This window comes from Artibeus jamaicensis, unplaced genomic scaffold (genome assembly GCF_021234435.1).
Source record: "Artibeus jamaicensis isolate MK-2021 breed Jamaican fruit bat unplaced genomic scaffold, CSHL_Jam_final contig_851, whole genome shotgun sequence".
Taxonomy (NCBI): domain Eukaryota; kingdom Metazoa; phylum Chordata; class Mammalia; order Chiroptera; family Phyllostomidae; genus Artibeus; species Artibeus jamaicensis.
Genome location: NW_026521986.1, coordinates 7,850,762 through 7,875,432, shown reverse-complemented (window position 1 = coordinate 7,875,432; position 24,671 = coordinate 7,850,762). Strand labels below are relative to the sequence as shown.

The 24,671-nt window shown below is 34.9% G+C and overlaps 1 protein-coding gene across 4 annotated transcripts in view; it reads right to left on the bottom strand.

The window, feature by feature from the left end:
- Positions 1-24,671, bottom strand: part of GPHN (gephyrin) — a 447,008-nt gene that overhangs the window by 178,829 nt on the left and 243,508 nt on the right. For 2 of the 4 annotated variants that reach the window (XM_053673315.1, XM_037125909.2), the window contains 3 exons: positions 22,794-23,066; positions 21,404-21,511; positions 3,995-4,129 (listed from right to left, as the gene is read on the bottom strand). In XM_053673315.1, coding sequence (XP_053529290.1) covers positions 3,995-4,129; positions 21,404-21,511; positions 22,794-23,066 — 516 coding nt within the window. The remainder of the gene's footprint in view (positions 1-3,994; positions 4,130-21,403; positions 21,512-22,793; positions 23,067-24,671) is intronic. The other 2 variants (XM_053673316.1, XM_053673317.1) reach the window with 1 other exon arrangement.

Here is a 24,671-nt window from a genome sequence, read left to right as displayed (position 1 = left end):
CAATTTAATTATGATATGTCTCTGTATAGACCTCTTGGGGTCCAACTTGTTTGGGACTCAGCTTCCCAGACTTGTGTTAATTAGGGAAGTTTTTGGTCATTATTTCTTCACATAGGTTCTTGACCTCTTGCTCACTCTCTTCTCCTTCTGGTATTCCCATGATGTGGATGCTATTATGTTTCATATTGACCAAAATGTTTCTTAAGTTCTCCTCATTTAAAAAAAATTCTTTTTTCTTTTTGCTGTTCTGCTTGGGTTTTTTTTTTCCTACTTTGTCTACCAAATGATTGATTCAATCCTCTTTATCATCTAATGTATGGTTTATTCCTTTCAGTGTATTATTTATTTCAAATATTGCATTCTTTATCTCTGACTGATCCTTGTTTATTGTTCCTATGTCTTTTTTCATGCTGTTGAGTATCCTTGTAATCATTACTCTAAATTCTCTATCTGACAAATTGCTTGCCTACATTTCATCTAGTTCTTCTTCTGGAGAATTCTTTTGTCCTTTCATTTGGGATCTGTCTCATTATCTACCCATTTTGGCTCCTTCTTTATATTTGTTTCTATGTATTAGGTAGATCTGCAAAGATTCTGGGGTAGGCCTTTGTCAGGTGCTGCTTGTGACTGGCCCTGGTCAATCTGTTTGGAGCTATCGGCGATCCAGAGCTGTGGTTTCCTCTGCTAGGCATGGGTGTATGCAAAAGAACCAGGCTGCACACCAAGGCTGGCTTCAACCAGCACCAAGCCAGGGGGAGTGTCAGCTGAAGTCTCAAAGCCCCCCAAGATCCACCTTAGTTGTTAACTAATCAGTGATATAGCTTTAAGCTATACTCAGCATCCTCGATTAAACTCCACAGGGTTGGGCAGAGCATCCTGAGGTCAGGGCTATTTCATCCCTTCAGGCTGATGCCATTTGGAGGGGAGTGCTCTGTCTTAGAAAAATTATTCCTGTAGTATGGGGGATGAGTCTGGTATCTTGGTGGCTGTTTCTTTGGTTCTCTCCCTAGAGCCACCAACCCCAGACTCTCCTTAGCATCTCTAGTCTACTCTGCCCTCCCTCTTCCAGAGCCCAGGGTAAATGGCTACACATGAAATTTTTTGCATTGGCTGTTTACAAGGCTCTCTGTGTCTCTAGCCATCTCTCCCTGGTGGACAGAAACCTCACTGGTTTTCACAACTATATATTATTTGAGTTCCTTTCCCAGCTCTGGTGCTGTAGGCTGGGGAGACCAGCTTGGAGATTAGACCGCACACGTTTAGGGGGAAAGCTCTAGCTGCCAAAATATCTCTTTTACACTTCAGCTGCCACCCATGGGAGCCTAGACTGCCCTCGCACACCTCTTACACACTCCCTACCAGGCCCACTGTGGTGATGTGGCTTCTTCCATCTGTCCCTGGTTACACAGTTTGTCTCTAGCTAGTGTTCAGTTCCCTCCTATTATTTTCTATCACTACGACTTTTTCATTTCTTCTTGCATGAATTTCAATGTATAATTATTAAGTTATTGTGAAATTATAATTAATAGAATTATTTATGTTTATCTACCTATTTATTTTAATATACCATCAACTAAACTGTAAACTCCATGAAGGCAGCAGAAATTATGTCACTGACATAAAAGCACATATCAAGAGCATCTAATTTAGATTCAATCAGGAAGTCTTATAATTTGAGACATTTAATAAAAAGATAAATTTGACTTTTGTTAGTTCTTTGAAAAGTCAATATTATGGTAAGTGAAATAAGCCAGGTGGCCAAAGACAAATACCATATGATCTCACCTATAAGTGGAACCTAATGAACAAAACAAACAAATGAGCAAAATAGAACCAAAGACATGGAAATAAGAAACAAGCTGACAGTGACCCGATGGGAGGCAGGAGAAAGATAATGGGGGAAAGAAGGGGAAGGGTCTAGTCAATAAACATGTATAAAGGACCCATGGAGATAGACAACAGGCTCGAGAGTGACTGAGGGAGCAAGAGTAGTGGGGTGAAAAGGCAAGGAGAGCAGTGGGGGGAAAACTGGGACAGCTGTAATTGAGCAACAATAAAACAATAAAAAAACAAGTAAAAATATCAATATTTAAGCTAGTTTTTTTATTATACTAGTATTCTGATTCAGCCTTAACAGTTTAATTTTAAAATTACAACAAAGCAATAATTTTATCTTTGAGGTACACCTTCCGGTGCTGGTAAAAAGTTACCTAAAAAGAACAGATTCTTATTCCTAGTTAAAAATATGAAAAAATTCTTAGGAAAAAAGATATTTAAATACTATGCTTTATTTTAATTTATTGTCAGTTTGAACATCTAAGTGCTAACTAAAGAAAAAAATGTCAAGAGAAGCTACCTGCTCTCCTAAAGCTTTGCGATAAATATCAAGATTTTTTGGGGGGGAGTTTCACTTAAGTAAATTTGGAAATACCAAGTCATTTTTAAAAGTGGATTTAATATTCCCTTTGTAATTAAAATGTAATTACAAAGTTTTATTAAAAAGGCCCAAGTACTAAGTATAATTAAATTATGCTTAAAATATTCATGTTCACAGGATACTGTTAAGGGGAAAAATACTTTGTCTTGGATAATTCTGTATTCCCAAGATTTAGGTCTTAATATTTGGTGAATAGCTAACCATTAATACTGACCTTTCAGCTTTAATTATTTCCCAGACTTGATAAATGAGTACAGCTTGTACAATTAAATTTAATGCAGTCAATAAATTATTTTGTTTTAGCAATTTAGAAGACATGAATGAGAGTCATCTATCCAATTTGTCTTGAGAACTCAGTGTTTTCATTCAGTTGAGGGTGTAGCTGACTGGCATCTGAATGGTACTGACATACATTTTATGTCTGGAACGTTTTTACAAATTTTCTTCACTAAAGATATAAAACTTCAATTTTTTAAAACTATAATAAATACCAGTAATTTTTGGTATAAGTCTAAAGACAATGATATACAACACTAATGCTCTGAAGACTTTGCTGTGAAGGCTGTACCACATGAGACGGTAAAAGCACTGCTTGATGTTACTTCTAGTTAAATCCAGTTATAACACTGATACATTCAGAAAAGTTCAAATTGAGGAAGATAGCTATGTAAGTCATTAAATTTGATGACAGAGAAAAAAGTCACCATTTGAAAAATTACCTGAAGGTCTCTAGAATAAATTTAGTGTACAGCCCGATATCTAACACCATATCTTATTAAGTAAAAAAAGAAATTTTACTGTTAGCCTTTTGACACCCCATAGAAAACTTAATGGCACAAATGACTATCTTAACCAGGGCAGAGACATTCCAAGAGATAGCAGTAACAGCTATAATTAAGTTTTTTACTTAATTTATCACATACACGAAAATAGGCAGCGAATGTCTAATCCTTATTTTCCCCATATATAATTCAGTACTTGGGAAAATGACAAAAAACAAATACTAAGATACTTCTTCCTTCCCCCAAAGGTTGGCATTAAAACTTTCTTTCTAATTAATTTAGATTTGTTTCCAAATATTAGGCAGCGACATTCCAAGTTGAATATGTTTGAACAAATTCGGAATGATACTAGAGCAGGGAGCTACCCCAGCCTGGATAAGTTAAAAAAATTCCATCGGTGACAGTATTTTACCTTGTTAATCTTATTATTTATTGGCCAGAAATGCATTAATCTTCTGTGTAAGCATGTAATTCCACATCTATACTGCTGAGTATGCTAAGAAGATAACGAGTCTACAACAAAGAAACAGTATCTACAGAGAGTGATACCTGTAGCTGTGATGATGTAGGAGTAGACATTTTTATGCAACTTTCATTGTTCTAATGTTGGCCTAATATGACAATTTGTGAAACAATGGATGGTAACTATTTTACAGTCCATTAATCTTTCACTGTACTATCATTCATGCAATCCGACCTTGACAAGCAGAGGAAAATATTGGTTAGTTTTTCCAGATTCACATAGTAGACTATGGTGCTAAGGAACTGTACTTACTTTTGGTGTTGGGCAGGAAGCTGTAGAAAGGCGAGATGTGGCCTGAGCACGAGGCGATTCCGAAGGAGTAGTGCTGAGGGAAGCTGTATCTCGTGGGAGCACCTGAACGCCACGAGAAATAATGGATTCTGGAATCTGAACAAGGGGGATAAGCATGGCTTAATATTCTGAAATTACCAATAGTATGTAAACTCAATACCTGCACCGAATATTTTTGTGGGGAGCATGGTATTTTTTGCTGTACAGTGCTCATGTATTTTGTCTCATGTACTGTTAGAATGCATTCAATGATTTGGGCTAGAATAGAAGCCTTCAGGTTTAAAATATTTTCCCTGGCCAAACAATATTTTATTAAACTTTTTAATGACAAATTCCAACCACAATGTAATTGTGGTTTAATGTAAATGTGTTTAGGAGTAAAGTAGTTGGTATGCATATACTGGCTTTCATTTAATAGTTATGTGTTTCCTAGATATTTTCCATTTCTTTTCAGATTCATTTCTATCCTTCAGCCTCTCTGCTCCAAGCTGACCTGCATAGATAGAATCAACAAGCTAACTTGAGCTCTCTGCCTTCCAGTTGGGTTCAGCTAAAGGGAGGCACTGTCAAGAAACTGAAGGGTTGGATGAAAGTAAGGTCTGATATTTATTTCCCTGGTTTCTTCTCTACCAGGTCATCATAAGTTGGCTAGGATCACAGCTCGTGTCAGATGTCACATACTTACAACTCTTTTCTAGATTCTAACAGCCTCTTTTCCCTTTGCCCCACTAAGACTAGGAGTACCAATGGTTTCTTCCACTATTACTAGTCTCAGGGCACTGCATTACATCAGGTTGCTGTCCCTAAAATCTGCCCAGACCTTTGTAAATACCATAGTCCTTTATTAAGCTCTTCTTAATTATCCATTTAAGTATGCTATGACTTCTACTGGAACAGTGATGAATATACTTTTCCAATTGCCATTTCCTTTATCTAAAAAATGAAGATAATGATAGAATCTACCTCAACGGATGACCGCTGAGGGTCACATATGATAATGTATGTAAATTATCTAGCATTTCCAAATAGTAAATACTTAATAAATGTTGGCTATTATTGTTACTACTATACCTATCAACACTATAAAGACTGATGTAATTGAGTATCACTATTCTAAAAATATACAAACAGAAGACAAATCATGTGAATTATTTATTTTTCAAGTCATTAATATTTATGTCAACTATAAAATTTATTATTTGGGGCTATGCATGATTTAGTTCACGTTCTGGGCTAGTACTGATGGTGTGGGTCTTCTAATCTCAAAGCGAGAACTTGAACACTTTCATGTTTCGTGCACAAGAGGAGTAAAACATTTGATAAAATAAACATGTAATTAACATTCAAATATCACTCACTAAGTAAAAAGGAAGCAACAGCCAGACTTTGTGATTAGAAAGGTGCTCCTGGTTTTATGTACCCTGTCTTTCTCACAAAGGACTTAATATTGTCCTATTTCCAAAGAAGCTCTTTCATTTACTTTCTGTACCAACATCCTCAATGCCAATGGTACTGCCACTATTTCAAGGCTTGACAGTTTACATAATTTATGAAAAATATCCCCATAATTAGGATGAAAAGCAATACAAATTCTGAAAAGAAAAATGGCTCCATCTGCCAGTATTTTGAGTACCAAATTGTGATAAACATTCTAAAGTAATTAAGGTAGTCTGATTTAGAAGAGCTATATGTTGCCACTTATGCCTAAAAGGCCATGATTAGAAAGAAGATCAAATGCCTCTATTATATTTCACATGACATCATGTCCCTCTACTTCATAGCAATTATCACACTTATACTACAGTGTATGTGTGGCAGATGGATCAATGTCTAGCTCACTTTCTAGAATGCACTATTATAATGATGCAACTGTGTTTTAGGTACTATTGTGTGTCCAGTACCTAATAAAATGCCTACACAAGGTTTGTATGCATATGTGATATATGTATTTCCAGATTCACATACACATACATATACTACACATCTCTTTCGCTCTCTGTGTATGAATGTAAACAAAACACTACGATATTTGAGAGGAAAGATAGGTTTAAATTTTGGGGTATATCCTTTTGAGTTAATAGTCTGAAGACACCCAATGAGCTATTAGAAACATGAGACTGCAGCTTACGAAGGAGTTAGGGACTGGATATATACTCTGGAAATTATCAATGGAGGTGGTCGCCGCAGTCATGCAAATGTTTCAGATGACCCAAAGAGGCTATGTAAAAGAATGAAGATAATGGTTGAAAATTCTAGGTGATATCCGTATTAAGGGGCTATAGAAGAAAAAGAATTGGGGAAAACATCTAAATAGGATGAACATAATCCTATTTTTCCTTGAATAATCTGAATTTATATCTACTATCCTGGCTCAATTATTATATAGCACATTTTTACACTTTCAAAAGTATTTGAGTTTGAAAAATAAGTTATTCATCTTCCTCTCTTTTTTAAAAATTAAGTTTCGGGGGGTGATACTGGTTAACAACAGTATGTAAGCCTCAAGCGCACAATTCTGTAACATTCATCTGTCAACTGCACTGTGTGCCCACCACCCAAAGTCTAGTCTCCTGTCACCACATGTATATCTGAACCCCTTTACACTCTTTATCTTCCCCCAAGCCCTTTCTCCTGTTAACTTTCATACTGTTGTCTTCTTCTCTTTAAGAAACTGTTAGAGACAAAAGAGGAAAATCAAGAGAGTAGCTATAAGGGAAGGAAAAAAAGAATAAACTTTCAAGATGTTAAAATCTATAAATATTGGAGAAATAGGAGTAGGATGATAGTTGAAAAGAAGCCATTAGTTCTATCAATTAAAGAAGTTACCAGTAAAGGAAAAAGTAAAAATAAGGAAGCAAGTAAGTATAATAAAACAAGGTAATTTTTGGAAACAAAGTGAGATATTCAGTAGTTGGAGTAAAGATCTATTGTTGAGAAAACAGGCAAGTAAAGGTGGGAAAGATAACTTTTTAGAAGACTAGTCACAAAAATTTGGATTAATGCTTTGAGATGAATGAGAATGGAAGACAGCTATTAATTTGCCAAAGGAATTATCAGTCATCCTTGTGGGTCCTTTCAATTTTGGCAACCATAAATTTGCAATTTCATTATGAAGCCTGGAAATAAATTTTCAACCCATCTCAGAAAAGAAACTTATGCTAGAGATACTTAAAAATTATTTGCACAGATATGGTTGGGGAAGATATATAGATAGATAAGATCATAAAGACAAAGATCATATTGCAAGAATATACCAAGATAAAAAGAAAACACTAAATAAGATGGGGGTAGTCATTAATTGCCTGAGAGAGAGCTTATTTCATGAAGATAAATCTTGGTTATAAGACATAAAGGAAAAAGGTGGATGTAAGAAAAAGGAGGCAATAAATATGGATAACTTTGCTCATGGATATTTGTATTATTTTCATTTTGGAGACATTATGAACAATGCTACTATGAACATTCTTGTTCATGTACCATAATTCCCACATGCATTAATTCTAGGATATAAATACCCAGGAAGAGAATTACTATTATAGGGTATGAATACCTTCTTTTAAAAATATTTTATTTTTTAGAGAGAGGGGGAGGAAAGAAGAGAGGAAGAGAAGCACCAATGTGCAAGAGAAACATCAATTGGTTGCCTCTCACATGCCCCCAACCTGGGACCTGGCCTGCTACCCAGGCATGTGCCTGAACTTGGACTCTAACTGATGAACTTTCAGTTTGTGGGATGACACCCAATCTACTGAGCCACACCAGTCAAAGCTGAATACCTTCTTTTACAAATGTCTAAATTGGTTAAGCCAATTTATATGTCTATCAAAAGAGAATGGTAACAGTTGCTCTTACTGCACAATTTACTTCTACCTAATGTCAATACTATTAATTTTAGTCAAATCTGGTAGGTAGTAATAATATCTTCTGGTGGTTTTAATTTTCCTTACACTATCTGTTAGTGAGAGTAAGCTCCTTTTCATGTTTATCAGTCATTTAGATGTTCTCTTTTCTAAAGTCCCTGTTCAAGTCTTTTGCCCAATTTTCCCTTATTGTATTACTCTTTTTTATTAAATTAAAAATTATATTTCTGTATTTATCCTGAATAACTAGTCATTCATCAGTTTTATATGGTGTAAATATCTATTCCTACTCTAAGGCCTATCATGTCTTTTGATGAATATAGTATTTTAATTTAGTTAAATCTATCAATAGTTTCTTTATAGTGAGTAGTTTCTGTCTTAAAAGGAATCCTTCCTGTGGAAATGGCAGGGTAGGAATGCCAAAAGTCCATCCTTCCACTAAAGAGGAGATTTAAGTAGCAATAATGTCAAAATCAACTTTACCAGAAATCTAGAAACTAATAAAAACTTTATAGCAACCAGGAGAAGGCTTAATCAATTAAAAAACAAAACCAATGAATCACCCACTATATAGTTCAGTGGGGGCCTTGAAGACACAGTCCACATTCCTGGTAAAGCTTCTTACAACAGAATAAACCTTATTCTCAAAAATTTTGGCTGTGTATTTCAACATGTTTGTTGGCTCACTGAAGGACACACTTGAAGGGCTTGCCTTTATTTCTCCTGGCTTGGAACAATTTCAGAGTTCAGAAAACTAACTGGTGGGGGGCAGTAATTGTCAACATTTAAAAGCAGATATATTAACCTCTGTCTTGGCAAGGAATAACAGTTGGGACAAACAACAGAGTAACTGAAATATTCAGGTATAAAGGCTTTGAAAGTTCCCAGATATTCCTGAGAATCCAAAAACACATGCATATGCCCAGGGTTAGGCTCATTCTTGCAAGGCTTCACCTGATCTTTCACTCCTTGTTTAAGTTCAGATTGCACAATCAGGAAGTGAAGGGTAAGGCAGAGTTGTAAACTGCCTGGCTGAGTGATGAAGACATGCCCTGATACATACAAAGAACCCATCTGCAAAGAACTGAAGACTTTTCTATTTCTGTAGGCATATTTATTCAAGGTAGTTAAGGAAATCTTTTGAGTCACTAGCTGACCATGGTGCTAATGGTATAGAGACTTCAGTTGCCACATATAGCAAAGAATAATAGACTCGACAAAAATAGTTCAGAAAAGTTAATCAACAAATAAAAGAAAGCAGCAGTAATATACTCCAAGGAGAAAGGAGAATCTGATTTCCAGATTGCCACTTTTAATAGTCAAAGAATTCAGTTTTCAACAAAAAGAAGGAATAAATAGAAACTGTCCCTGAGAAAGCCCAGACATTGGATTGACTAGACAAAAACTGTAAACCAAGTATTTAAAATATATCAAAAGATATATTTTGATAACCATGGACAAGACACTACATAAAGCATGGAAAAGAAAATATTAATAAAAATAAAGAAATAAAAGGGAACCAAATAGACATTCAAAAGTTGGAGAGTATAATAACTAAAATGAAAAGCCAACTAGGGAGAAGGGGATTCAGCAGCATATGAACAAGAAGAAAAAAAGAACTAATGAACTTGAACTTAAATCAATTTAGCATATCTAGTTTTAGGAACAGAAAAAAAAACAAAAAAGGAAAATAAACAGGACTCATCAAACCTATGGGACACCAACGACTGTCCAAAGACATGCGTGATAGTTCCAGGGGAGAAGAAACTGGCAGAGGCAATAGTTGAAGAAATCATGCCTGAAATTTTTCCAAATTTGATGAAGGCATAAATCTACATGTGTGAGAAGCTCATAAATCCCAAGCTGGATAAATTCAAAAATATCTAACCAAGAAACATAATCAATCTGTCAAGAGTGAAAGACAAAGAGAATCATGAAAGCAGCAAAAGACAAGCAATTTAGACAAGAAGTACTCAATAACAGTAACAGCTGATTTCTCAACAGAAACCACAGCAATCAAGAGGCAGTGAAATGACATTTTCAAAATGGACCTGAATAGTAAAAATAGATGGCATATGAATACCTAAATGGGTTCTTTCAGAAAACATATATTATGTATCTTCCCAGAGTTTTGGTACTAATCTTTTAAAGGGTATGACTAAGCATAATGAAAAGAATATATTCTTTACTAAAGAATAAAACTATCAAACTAGGTTAGTAAGGTATCTGACAAGTCATTCATAAAAGTCTTGTGTAAAAGATAAAGAAAGTGGGTTTTGATGACTATAAGAGAAAAATATGTTACCTGATCAAGCAATTATAGCCATTTGGGTTTCTGGTAATATGTGCAACAACCTACCCTAAAAAAACACTGTAACAGTGATTTAAATAAAAGCATAATTAATATATCTGTAGGTGACAGAGCTACAAAAAACAAGTAATATACTGAATGGTCAATATAGATTTCAAAAAGATCTCCCTAGGCTGATCAGTTGAATGTAGCAAAATGAAATTTAACAAGAATAAATATGAAGATGTGAATTTAAATTAAAATCAATGATACAAAAAATCTACAAGAATATACAAAGAAAATACATACTTCATGACTTTTTTCTAGACAGTAAACATGTAAGGTGTGACTATAACCTACCTTTATATAAATGTAAAAATGTAAATGTTCATATGAATGCTTCTTACAAGGGTTAACTATACTTATTAAAATTACTCTTCCATTAATTTTTTTTTTAGAATTTTTGTTGTTCTCAATGGTATGAATCAGAGTCCTTATTAACATTTGTTTTCCTATGTAAATTTGCCTTCCAGGAAAATAAAAAGGGGTAATCTTATTGATACCTATATTTCAGTATCAATTTCTGATGGTATATACAAAACAGTTAGGATGGTGTCTGCTCTATACTGTAGCGTTCAAAAGTTATCTATTATCATTATCAATACAGTTGTTTAATATAGTGGTTTACTACTGGGAGAGAATATGCTGGGTTTTTTTGTCTATTTCTTAGAAGATTCCTTATATATCAAGGGCATTATAAAATATATCTTACTTTATTTATGATTATTAAGGTATAGTTGGCAAACAATATTATATTGGTTTCAGATGTACAACACAGTGATTTGACATTTATGTATTTTGTGGCACGATGACCACAGTAAGTTTAGTAAGCATCTGTCACCATACAAAGTTATGCACTATTATTGATTACATTCCCCTTACCCTGTAGTTTTATACATGTCTTATAAAGTTAATTAATGGACATCTATTCCTTAGAGATGTATGAGGCACTGTACTTTTTCATGGAACATATTTAACAAATATATACTATATGCCACACTCTTTTGGATGTTGGATAGATCATATAAACTGAGAGATGTAATCCTCATCCTCATGGACCTTATACTCTACATACATATAAATCAAACATATGAATAAGTATATAATTGGAAGTTGTAATAAAGTACTATAAAGGAATAGAACATGGTCCTATGAGAAAGAATAACTGCAAGAACAATTTAGGTTGGGGGAAGCAGATAAGACAAGTCTTTCTGTGAAAGAGATAAACTGGAACAGGAAGAATAAACACATTAGCCCAGCAAAGAGTAGGGTTAAGAATGCGTGTACTCAACATGTGTGTATATGAGCCTTTGGAGAGGGACAGAGACATCACATTCTGAAAGGAGGTTACCATTAATAAAAATGTAAGAACCACTCACTGAGCTAGGGCTTACAAGGTGGCTAAAGGCTGAAAAAGAAGAAAAAAAAAGGAAAAAGAAAGGATTGCCTGGTTGGGTAAAGAAAGAGGCATGAAGGGAGAATTGCATAAGTAATATCTGAAGGTTGAGTTAGTAACAGTGAGGATAACAACCCCCTATTATTAAATGTTTACTTTACCCAGATACCATGTTAAGTGCTATTAAATCCATTTTCTTATTTAAATATTCATAAATTACTCATGAAGTGATAATAGAGTTAATATCATTGTTATTTCTATTAGAAATGTTAGAGAAGACTGGGGCTCAGGAAGGAGAAGTAATTTATCCAATGTCAGAATTAATAGCGACAGAACTAAAACTATTAGATGTGAAAGCTCATGTTAAGTACAATGAATACTGCTTTCCAGATTTGGAAAAGACCTGTGTACTTTATTTTAACGTACTTTCTTATTTATCTTATTCATAAGATAATAGTGAACTTTGTGAAAAACTTATGAGAACATATATTAGCCCAAGTAATACTTGCTACTAATTCATCACACTTACATATATAATTAATCCAACAATATTACTCAAAGGTCAATGTTAGGAAAAAAACAATTGGCATCCTAATGAGATACCCCTTTATTAACTATAATAGTTCTATAAAGATTTCAAACATTCATTATTAAAAATCATATAGCCTTCTACAAAATCCTGCTTTGTGGCATCCATATGAGTAGAAACAAATAGTATAAACAATAAAAATGGGAACTAGGCATATGAACATCTTTAACAAAAATTTATTTTTTTTGTAAACATCCACACATCATTGTATTCCTTTTGACTCGAGAAAAATTGTGAAAGACTTTGAAATGGAGAAAACAGTATTACTAGGTGTCCTGGGTAGTGGACAATTCTGGATTATCTGCACTGTTCATAGCCTTTCAGCCATTTTACAATTCTAAATTGTAAAAACTGATAGTAATGTAAATGGTTTTGGTCCATACGATTCTATTGGAGGTGTAATGACTACTTTGCAAATAATGACCAAGTACTGCATCTATTTGTAAATTCATTTTAGCTTTTTTAATGCAAATATAGTTGCATTCTGTTTTCTGTGAACTAGTTGTAATATCTTTCTGTGATCCTCATTAATCAATGAATAAAATAACATCTTTGTATTCATTCATTTGATATTTGTATTAAAATTTTATTTAAGAACTTATTTTTAGCAGTTTTAGAGAGCATCCACTGAGATGCCCAGTGGAATTATCTAATATAACAAACTGCTGTCAGAATACAATTTTAAGCACTTGCTTAATTAAGCCCACAAGTATCTTTTCTTTGCAACCAGAGGTGAATCTCAAATGCCAATGGAAATTATATAACTGTTTGTTTCTTCTAGGTTTAAAAAAACTGAAATACAAACCCCATTATTTTGATTTGTGTTTCATCTGTTTCTGGTTTTTGCACTGCCAGGAAATTACTGCTCATTAGTGGCATAAATAATTGGGATGTTGGTTTTTGACCACGTGGTGATCTCTGTAAATAGATTATAGATTTTTATTCTCTATTGGGTGAAAGATGACAGAGTGCTGTTTATAGTCCTTTTTTATTTCTCTATTTCTTCATTTTGAGCGCAACAAGCAGTCAAAGAATTGTAAGTTGTAGAAAATTGTATTATGTATACACTTCAGCTTTACTGTCTGCTAAAATACATGTATGTATTCAGATAATTCTTAATTACCTACCCCTCCTGATTGTCTCTGTGAAGTAAAAATGTCTTACTTTCATTAAAAGTTATAATTAATATGAATCACTGAAGTTACAGTAGCAGCAAGAGTGTTACAGAAATACAACCGGGCATGTGCTTTTGTTTTTTTAGGGCCAAAAAACTTTCTCTAAAGCAGTTTCGAGCTTTTGGTCTCTGGACCAAAAACCGTTTATACATTTAGAATTTATTTAGAACTCCTACAGCTTTTGTACAAGTGGGTTATAATTTTCATTATTTATTGAATCATATATCAACACAAAACAAAAATTTAAAATACTTATTAATTCATTTGAAAAAAGCAAGGATTAACATATTGTATGTTAAGTAAATTATATCACAGTATTATGAAGGTAGTTTTCATCTTGTGAAAGAGCCTAATATATGATGTCTTTCTGGAAAAAGTCCAGCCATTGTTAATATTATGAAAACAACATGTGTAACACTGATGTGGCCTGGCAGGCAAGGAGAGTGGACTGGAATGCACATGCCCGAACAGTGACCATTTCACTGTACTAATCAGTGGGGGTGGTAGATGCCTCTGAGTGAATATGTGTACTGTGTGGCCATTGCATTCAGAATGACTGAGCAAGTAGAACACCAAATCTGCATCAAATGTTGTGTTAAGCTTGAACATTCCTCTGCAGAGATTATTTGGGTGATTCAGAAGGCTGCAGCTATGAGCAACTGCTAATTGAAAGCTTGATAACAACACACCTGCTCAGGCATCACATCTCCTGTACAGTTTTTTGGCAAAACATCAAAACGACCAGGTGACTCAGCCCCGCTACAGCCAGATTTGGCGCCTTGTGACTTCTGGCTTTTCCCAAAGCTAAAATCACCTTCGAAAGGGAAGAGATTTCAGACCATCAATAAGATTCAGGGAAATACAGTGGGGCAGCTGATGGGGATTGGGAGAACTGTGTGAGGTTCCACAGTGCCTACTTCGAAGGGGACTGAGGTATCATTCATTGTCTTATGTACAATGTTTCTTATACCTCGTATCTTATTTAATAAATGTTTATATTTTTCATATTAATGGTCGGATACCTTCTGGACAGACCTCGTGTGTGACAGAAGATGGTTTAACTTTGGGTGGTGGGCACACAATGCAATATACAGATCTTGTATCATAAAAATGTACACTTAAACATATAAGATCCTATTAACCAATGTGACCACAATAAATTTAATTAAGTAATTAAAAGATATAATTAAGTTTGCTAGATGGATCACAACTGTAAATTTCATGGGAAGTTAGCATATCAAAAAAGGAGCCCAGCCTTCTCCAGGCTAAATTTATATAAATAAAAGTTATAGCTTCCCTGGCTGGTGTAGCTCAGTGGATTGAGCGTGGGCTGTGAACCAAAGGGTTACTGGTTTGATGCCTAGTCAGGGCACATGCCTGGGTTGTGGGCCAGATCTCCAGTAGGGGGTACTCAAGAGGCAACCACACACCGATATTTCCCTCCCGGTCTTCCTCCCTCCTTTCCCTTCTCTCTAAAAATAAAATTAAAAAATATATAGTTATTTCAGTAATCGCATGCTTTGTGTAAAGTCCCTGGAAAACTGTCAATTCCCTCATAACGTCTTTATGGTAAGGAGAAATGCAGCTCAAAATTTTTGAAATAGCTATATTTCATCCCCAATAGAAAATTTTACTCTCTTCCATTCTGATATTGTTGGTTACAGTTACTAATTGTGGCTATAAATTCTCTGTTATCTCTACAGATGGATTTTGATGCTTCCCTGAACTCCTGATACTTCATAGACTATATATACTCTTGGCTACAGACTTCTTAAGTGACATTGCTTAGACAACTTTTAGAGGACAACAGTGGGCCGTGTTAGTATACCTAAACCCTTTTTAGTCTAGTAGCTGGAAGCTTCATGAAAGCAGACTGCATACATCCAGCAAAATGAGAATTAATTACACAGGACTGAATAAACTAAAAAAATGTTTCATGCTATTTATTTACATTACCGATGTTGTATCAAATGTTTTTTCTGATATGTGAGGAAGTTCTTTTCCTCCATTAGCTTTGTATTACACAATTTAGTAGATCCTGATTTCTTAAAACTAAATGAAACATTTAGAATGATATTTAAATCTGACTCCCTCAGAATTCAGAAACCCTTACTGTTTTGACAATATATAATGACCTTCTTTACAATAGTGATTTTCCCATATATATTGGACAAATTGATGGTGAAATGGTGCTCACTTAATCTAACAGGATTGCCACTTTTTAAGAACAAGGATTGGCTGTATTCATGAAGCCAGGGCTCACAAAGCCCTCCCAGGAATTAAATGACCTGGTACCTGGAGTAGAGGGCCTAAGCTTTATTTATATGAAGTAAGAAAGGTCAGTTATATATGCTAATGAAATTTTGGTAACCTGGAGAAGAGAAGTCACCCAAATGACAGATACTTGCAGATGAAATATCAGGGTGAACAGAGTTTCTTGGGCTTGGTTTCCTATTCTTGTCATGGCAAAAAAAAAAAAAAAAAAAGAGTTTTAAGGTAGAATCTGAGATTCCCTATGAAAACTTTGAGATAGAAGTTAATTTTGTGGCCTCTGATTTGCAAAGCAAACTTACTGAGGCCATATTGTTAACTAATATCTTGCTGCACTTACATATATAATCAGGCCAAAACTTAGTCATTCTTTTGTGTCCCAATATCACTTTTGAGACTATTATGATCATGGGGTGGGAGAGAGCTGTCACAACACATGGGAAAAGACTATGAACTATCCTGACTTTTCATCGTCTTTCACTATTTTCAACTCTGCAAGTTACAGAAAATCAATACTAATACAAACCATTGTTGTGTATAAAAATGCAAATATATTCTGTCTGGAGAAGGAACACTTGATTATTGCCCTGTGTACACTAACCAAGTTTGTATCTATTTATAAATTCACCCTAGCCTTTGAAACTATTGATATATACTTGTGTCCCTTAAATTTTTCTCTGAACTGGTTGTAACAGCTTACTGTTCTCTCATTAATTAATTAGTTAAATCTCTGACATAGATTTGTTTTATATTTCTATGACTAGTATGATTCAACCTTTAAAAATATTAATTTTTAACATATATTGTGGTCTCTAAACTATTTGGTTTCATGTGGCTTTATCTAAATATATTTCTGACTCCACTGGTGTTTATAGCTTAAAGCTGTTGCTTGAATCAGTAAACTTTGTGAGTAAATACACTCTACTTACAATTCTTAGACTGTGTAATGCATTTTATCATTCAAGTATTTCAAGCCAACATCAAAATATCCCAATTCTAATTTTTGAGAAGAATTTATGACTAGTCATCTTCCAGAATATAACCCTGTTTCTTTCTTCTTGTGCTGAGAGGTGCTATAGCAGAGTGGTCAAAACTGCTGATTCAAGAGCCAGACTGCTAGGACTTGAATATCAGTTTATTCACTAGCTACTTATATGCCCTTAACCTCTTTGTGTTTCGATTTTTTTATAAGTAAAATGACAATGTATGTAAAGTGTTGACACATGTAAGATATTTAGAAGGGTGACTGAACACAATATTATTTGAATATACCAAATAATCATGGGTAGAAACATAGGATATATATATCCAGAAGGTATCCAACCATGTAATATGAAAAATAGAGACATTTACTGAAAAAGATACAAGATATAAGAAACGTTGTACATAGGACAAGGACACCTCAGTCCCCTTCGAAGTAGGCACTGTGGAACCTCACACAGTTCTCCCAATCCCCATCAGCTGCCCCACTGTATTTCCCTGAATCTTATTGATGGTCTGAAATCTCTTCCCTTTCGAAGGTGATTTTAGCTTTGGGAAAAGCCAGAAGTCACAAGGCGCCAAATCTGGCTGTCGCAGGGCTGAGTCACCTGGTCGTTTTGATGTTTTGCCAAAAAACTGTACACGAGATGTGATGCCTGAGCAGGTGTGTTGTTATCAAGCTTTCAAGTAGCAGTTGCTCATAGCTGCAGCCTTCTGAATCACCCAAATAATCTCTGCAGAGGAATGTTCAAGCTTAACACAAAATTTGATGCAGATCTGGTGTTCTACTTGCTCAGTCATTCTGAATGCGATGGCCACACAGTACACATATTCACTCAGAGGCATCTACCACCCCCCCTGATTAGTACAGTGAAATGGTCACTGTTCGGGCATGTGCATTCCAGTCCACTCTCCTTGGCTGCCAGGCCACATCAGTGTTGCACATGTTGTTTTCATAATATTAACAACAGCTGAAATTTTTCTGCCATATATGTTGGTTTGATTTTTTTCTTCTTTTTTAAAGATTTTGTTTATTTATTTTTAGAAAGAGGGGAAGGAGGTAGTAAGAAAGAGAGGGAAACATCAATGTGTGGTTGCCTCTCACATGTCCCCTACTGGGGAACTGGCCTGCAACCCAGGAATGTGTCCTGACTGGGAATAGAACTGGTGACCCCTTGGTTCACAAGCCAGCCCTCAGTTCTCTGAGCTACACCAGCCAGGGTGATTTTCTTATCAAAACTTTGTAACTATCTCTGTTTCTTTTTGTAATGGTATCATTTATTTCCAGACAAATCAATAGGATGGCAGGTTGCTCATTCCGACTGGAGTTTTGAATTCAACGTACTGTTTTCTCCCTATCCTTTACCAGTAGGAAATTAGCAATTCTTTTTCTTCCCAGGGCAAGCAGCAGATTTTTCTGGTATGCAGTAGAGCCTAGGGGACAGTCATTACTGTGCTGAACTTCAGAAGATTTAATTTCTGTCAGTGAGACGAGATTCTCTGTTACACATCTCTTTGGATATCATTTTCCTTTGTCTCAAATTCCCCTTTGCCTGTCATTGTGACTTGGATTTTCTAAACTATAAGTTGCCTTGAAGCTGCATTGCAGAAGTTATAATTTTTTCAAATTTGGATCCAGTCTCTTTGAAAAAACCTTCACCCTTACTTAGCAACCAGAGGGACAGGATTTATTTTCCTTCGTTTCCCTCTTCCTGTCACATTCCTGTACTTCCTGTCCTTTTGAAACAGGATTCTCACTCAAATACAAAACTTCAGGGATTCTTATTGGATACATTTGTCATTGTAAGAAAGACTTTTCACCTGTTCGATGGGATGGTATTTATTGAGGTATATTAGTTAAGATGCTTTTTGGTTTACAGACAACAGTATATCAATTTCTAACTCTAACTTTTAAAAAGTAATTTATTGGCTCATATAACTGAAAAGTAAAGAGGTGGGCAGAGCTCAACAGGGGTTTGAGTAAGTGGTTCAAACCTTGTGAACAGGACCCAATGGCTCTCTTTCTCTTCTGTTTCTCAGGACTGCTTCTTTACTGTTGGTTCCATTATTGCCAGCTATTCCTTTCATGGTTCCAAGGTTAAATTCTTGAGGCTGTGTATTTCCTCATTGATATCCAGTAAGAAACAGTGAATTTGTATTCCCAGCAGTTTAAAATAAAACTTAAGAGTTGAGACCCACTTGCTCCTACTAGCCTGAATTAAGTGTTTCTTGAACTAAAAACTGTGGCTATGTGAAATAGATATGCTGATTGCAGTAAGCCAACCTGTCCTGGAGGTTTAGCCAGTCCTCCACCAAACCATGTGACTGGGAAATGCAGTGTAGAGTTAGAAAGAGGGAATGGGAAATGGCTGCTGGAGAGGCAACTAACAAATATCTATTGTAAAAAGCATTCCTCAAGCCTGTTTATTTTCTGAAAAAGCAAACTGAGCAGTTTAGCAAAAACTAGTAATCAGATCACATAACTAACTGTTGAAGAGTTAGTACATTGATCACGTGTCACATTTTTTTATCATAAGTAGATAATTGAGTTTGGAAAGTAAAAAAAATAATAGAAAGAACTCCCTAGTTACATTATAAATTCTTTATAGGCTAAAACAATCCATTTATATTTGCATTCTGAGCATCAAGTATGGAGTTTGGTACCTAGAAAGAATTTTGTAAATATTAAACTCTAAATTTATACAGTTATGATTTTTCCCAATATGCATTATTTGGTACAAACAAATAGCCTCTTGTGACTTAAAGGACAATTATTCCCATCTTATACATGAGAAACTGAACTGTGAACGTTGAGTAATTTGCCCCAAATGTTAACTGGGAGACTCAGGACTTAAATCTAGTTTTTCTGATTTTAAGTTGCATAATTTTACATTATTCCATGTTTCACATGCCTCAGAATGGGAACCAGCTGAAGAAAATTGTGATGTTTTCTCTCTAATAGGCAATTGGATTATCCTTTTCAAAAATTAATTATTTTAAATTTACCTGGGTAAACCTTATAAAATTTAGCCAAATAATTCATAGATAAATTGTAAATGACTGCGCTCATGTAGAGATCTAAAAGACTGACAATAAACCAGGGCATTCAGAACCAATGAGGCTCATTAATGAAGTTGGTGATAGATAAGCATTCATAGAGTTAACGTAACTTCTTTAGGAGCATTAAAAACATTACAAACCTCCCTTTTAATTATTTTCTGTTACCTATTTCTTCTTTTTCAATTTTTTTCTATGGATGCTAGTTCTGAAAAACTAGAACATTATAGTCTTTGATATATAGAAAGCACAAAAAATGAAAGTCTACTTATAAAACTGGGTTATCTGTGAAAAAGACCATAACCACTAAAAGAGGGGATTATTAAATATAAATCAATAAATAAGAAGTTCCTGAGTTATGACATCTAATTAGAACACTTAAACAGCCATTATCAACTAGTTCCTCCAGAGAATGAAACCCTAATGATAAAAGGAATCCACTGTATGTAGTAATGAATTTCTCTTCCACGCATCTAGGATGGTACTAGTTATGTGCCATCCATGAGAGGACTAAAATATGAGTCACTAAAATAATTTTGAGTGTAATAATATAAAACTCAAAATACAGTAAGTTAAAAGTTGGGCTATGCATACAAATACTTTAGTTTGAAAACCAGGATGGTTATTATAGTTGTTGTTTTATAAGATGTTGTGGTTTTATAAGATGAGAATACAAAAACAGCCCTGCTTCAAATCTGGTATATTTTTGAATGTTTGTAACTTATAACAGAGCTATATTGAGCATTTATATACTAGTTGTCAACTGAAATTCATCAATAAATTTACTAATCAATATTTAAATTTTCTCCTTGTCCTTTGACTAGCCCAAATTTATTTCCAACCAGGCAGTGCTTGTTGGATGTAAGGTTTAAAATACCCATTTTGGTTGTGTACCTCCCAGGATACTGCTGACACTAGTTCTCTACCCACCCGTTTCCCCAAATTCTGAGTTTTTGTTCTTCCTAAGTATTTAAAGTCAAATTTTACTTTAGTACTTCTTTTTCCCTCTCAGTTTATATCCATGTTAGAGATTGAGACTGATTTTTTTTTTTGCATTCATGGTCTAAAATATCACTTTAATCTTTTCTAGCCTGACAGTTTTTGCAAATATAATTCAGCCAATGACTGAAAGAAATGGTATGTATCCTTAAAAGTTTCTATTGGAAGGTTAGGAATCTCAGGATTTGTATCCAGACTCAACTCTCTAAATAGTTGTAATGAGAACATAGTGAAGAAAAAGAAAAAAAGATGCAAAACCATGAGCAAAAAAATCCAACATTAATACAAATGAAATATTAGCTTGACCAATCAGTTTAGGTTTTAAGACATAAGGTGAATCTCTTAAAGGGATTACTTTAATAAATTCAAATAATTTATTTGAAGGTATGTGATAAAATTGCTAAAGACAAAAACAAAGTCTGAGCAATGAATTTCTTGGATGTCATGTGATGAAAGCTCATTGCCACATACTAAGGAATCCTAATAATACTAGAATAGTTTAGGTATAGGAGAAACTCTATTAAATTAAATTCTGTGATGAAATATACTCAGTGGCACTTACACTTTCACAAAAAAGCACTGCTGAAGATCTTTCAGAATAAAACACATCTTCCATAATATGTTACAGCCTACCTCCAATGATAGGAAGTAGGCGGTATGCTTGCCAAATCATTTATGCAAAAACCTCTTACCCGTTCATCTGCACTGCCTGTTGCATGATGGGAATAACTGATGAGACCAGGGATGGGCTGCTCACCGTGTGCCATGATAACAGCAGGACTGGTGTAGAATGGATGCTTCTAATGCACAACACATAACAACTATGAATATAGTGACAAGAAAACATGAAACTACACAAGCAAAATGACTGGAAAGGAAAAAGGGTGAAAAACAAATGGAACAATGAAATGTCAAATCAGTTTAGATTTCAAATGCTATAATCTTTTTTTCTTAAGATTGAAATTGGTGGTGCTTTTTACTCTTTTAATTAAGAGTAAAAAAAAAGAACATACATTTATTTTTAAATGTACCTAATTCACCAATAAGTTCCATAAAAACAAAACAAAACAAACCTCACACACAACCTAAATAGTAGTCTTAAGTAACAACTTAATGGGTCAATAAATAGGTCTCGAGATAGAATCATCTGGTCTTTAGTGAAAGAATCATCTACTAGTTATCCGAATGGACACTTCAAAAGGATCTCTATGATACTTTATAATCTATATGCTGTCAAACAAAACCCTCATGCCAGCATCATAACCAAAATATCTGGATGATCCATAAAACTTTAGGAATTACTTAAAATGGCAATTAGATTTTCAATCTGTATGCTTTCAATCAATAAACAGTCATTATTCCCAGAATTGGTATGCTATTTCCTGATGATTTTAATGCATACTGGGTAGATTATACTAGGTATGCATAATAATATAAATCATGTTCTGTGGTTTTAAGATGACCAAATTCATTCAAGTACCTCATGGTACTCTACTCCCAGAATTTCCCCAAAAGAAGTTTTAATACTTTGGAAGTATCCTAATACTAGTACTTTATTAAATTAAAATGAAAATACCTTACATCCATTTCCTCTCTACACCACTGTGGTAATTTGTGTTAAGTTACATTTAAATAAGTGCTTAGTTAATTGCTGAAAAGCCTTACATTAAACAGCCTTTATTTCCTTTTTAACTAATCTCTTGAATCATCTAAGGTCTCCTATGTTCAGTTTGCTGTTCTTTTAAGAATTGGTCAATATTTGATGTTTTGAATTTATGAACATTGTATATTTAGTATGATAATACAAATGATACCTCCAAAGAGTTCTTCAATATCACACTGTTTATTATTGCAGCTATTACTTCACTGTACCAGCAGACTCTTTAAACTCAGAACACCCTTCAATGTGTTCAAGGACCCTACATTATGGAAGAAACATCTGGAGTGTCGTGAGTATCCCAGTTCTTTAAAGGATGTACTGAAGAGATTTTAAACTTAGGGAATGATGGCTTGGGAAGATTGATGAAGTCAGTACATTTACCTGTGGGTCCTTTAGATCTTTCAGTCTCTCAGCAGGCTTACCTTGGCAGCAATAGCTGCTGCTGTTATATGTGATGAAGAACTGTCTTCTGTGGAAGCAACACCACTATCTTTCTTCTCTTCTTCCTCTTCCTCACACTGAACCCCTTTATCTTCTGTCTGTTTATGAGGGCTAGTTGTGGGAGGAGGGGAAAGAGGAGGTGGTGGGGAAGGTAAATCTTCAAGTTCATCATGCACTTCCTTTACTTTTACAATGGCATCACGTAAAAGATCAATGGCATGAGGTAGAGCTGGCAGTATGAACTGAAAGCATTCCTGTATACAAGAGGGAAAAAATGAAGATGAAGCACTCTTGCAGGCATATAAAATGGAAACAATCAAATTTATCTGTGATTTTGGATTTGTATTTCTCTTATCAGTCTTAAGAATAAATCATATTTAAAGCATTACTGTTGTAATATGTAACATTAAGTAGCCATGGCATATATTACAGTATTCTGTGAAGAACTATAGTACTATATAAGCACACAGTACACTTAAAAATTTTTTATACAACTTTGGGGTTTAAAGATATATTATGAGGGAAAAGACAGTTTTCATTTTTCTAATTAGAACAGAGCACTATAACAAACCAACTGAAGACGGAACTGTTTTATTCAGAGATCTCAAGTTCTGACTACCATCACAAAACATAGTTAGGCAATGTTACATTAAGTTTGTACAGAACACTGCATTAAAGTCAACACGGTCTTCTGGTCAGCTGCTCACTATTAATACTATATCACCAAAAAGAGAATAGGTAAGAACTTTAACATTAGAACGTAGGGCCAGATATGTTTGGGGAACCTGTTTGGGCAGAGGCCTTTCTCTTTTACATTTAAGTAACTTACCTTAAAATGTAATCTGTAAAGATGTATCTTAAATTCATGTAGGGTTACTGGACAATGTGAAAGTGTGCCCAATATTTTGACCTCTCTTTGTATGACTCAATCACTTTACTGATAAAGGCTGTATTAAAAAGAATCTAACCTTAACCAAAAGGAGGTCTGGCCTTTACACTCAGACTTTGGGAGTTGACCTCTAGTTCCTTGGAATGTCATGCCTGATTAGAATCATCTTTGTGCCCTGGCCAGGTGCTCAGCTGGTTGGAGCATTGTCCCATACACCAAAAGTTTGTGGGTTCAATTCCCAGTCAGGGCACATATCTAGGTTGAAGGTTTGATCACTGGTTGGGGCATGTATAGGAGGCAACTGATTGATGTTCCTCTCTTTCTCCTTTAGTCTCTCTAAAAGCCTGGGACTTTAGCCACTGGACAATGTAACGATGTGGTTTTTTATGAGGGCTTGGGGAAATATAGCACTTTTGCCTTTGGAAAGAGCTAAATGACAGCTATGTGGGCAATATGTGATCAAGTCCCAACAATAACTCTAGATACCAGAGGCAAAGTGAGAGTACCTAGCTAGCAATACTCTGTGTGTACATTCTTATATTATGGAGAGAAGGCAATGAGAAGATGCCCAGAAGTTCCTCATTTGGTGCCTCTCTTAGACTTCTTCCCTTGGCTGATTTCAATCTGTATTTTTCCCCCTGTAAAGCACTGTGACTGTGAGAATAATAGCTTTCAGTAAGTTCTGTGAGTCCTTCTATTGAATTTTTAAAACTGAGGGTATTTCAGAAATCCCTTGAATTGCAATTGGTGTCAGAAGTGAGGGCAGTTTTGTGCAGTGTTCCATCACAGTAGTTGGCTAACTTATGTAGTTGGTCAATACTCCCTACAATTGGTGTTATAAGTGCCATTTACTAGAAAGACTCTGATGCATGAAACATGTGATCTGGAAGGAGGAAAGATGAGAGAGTGAGGAATAATGACTCTTAAGAGCCTGAATGAACACAGGGTCACCCACAGAATGGAAATGCAG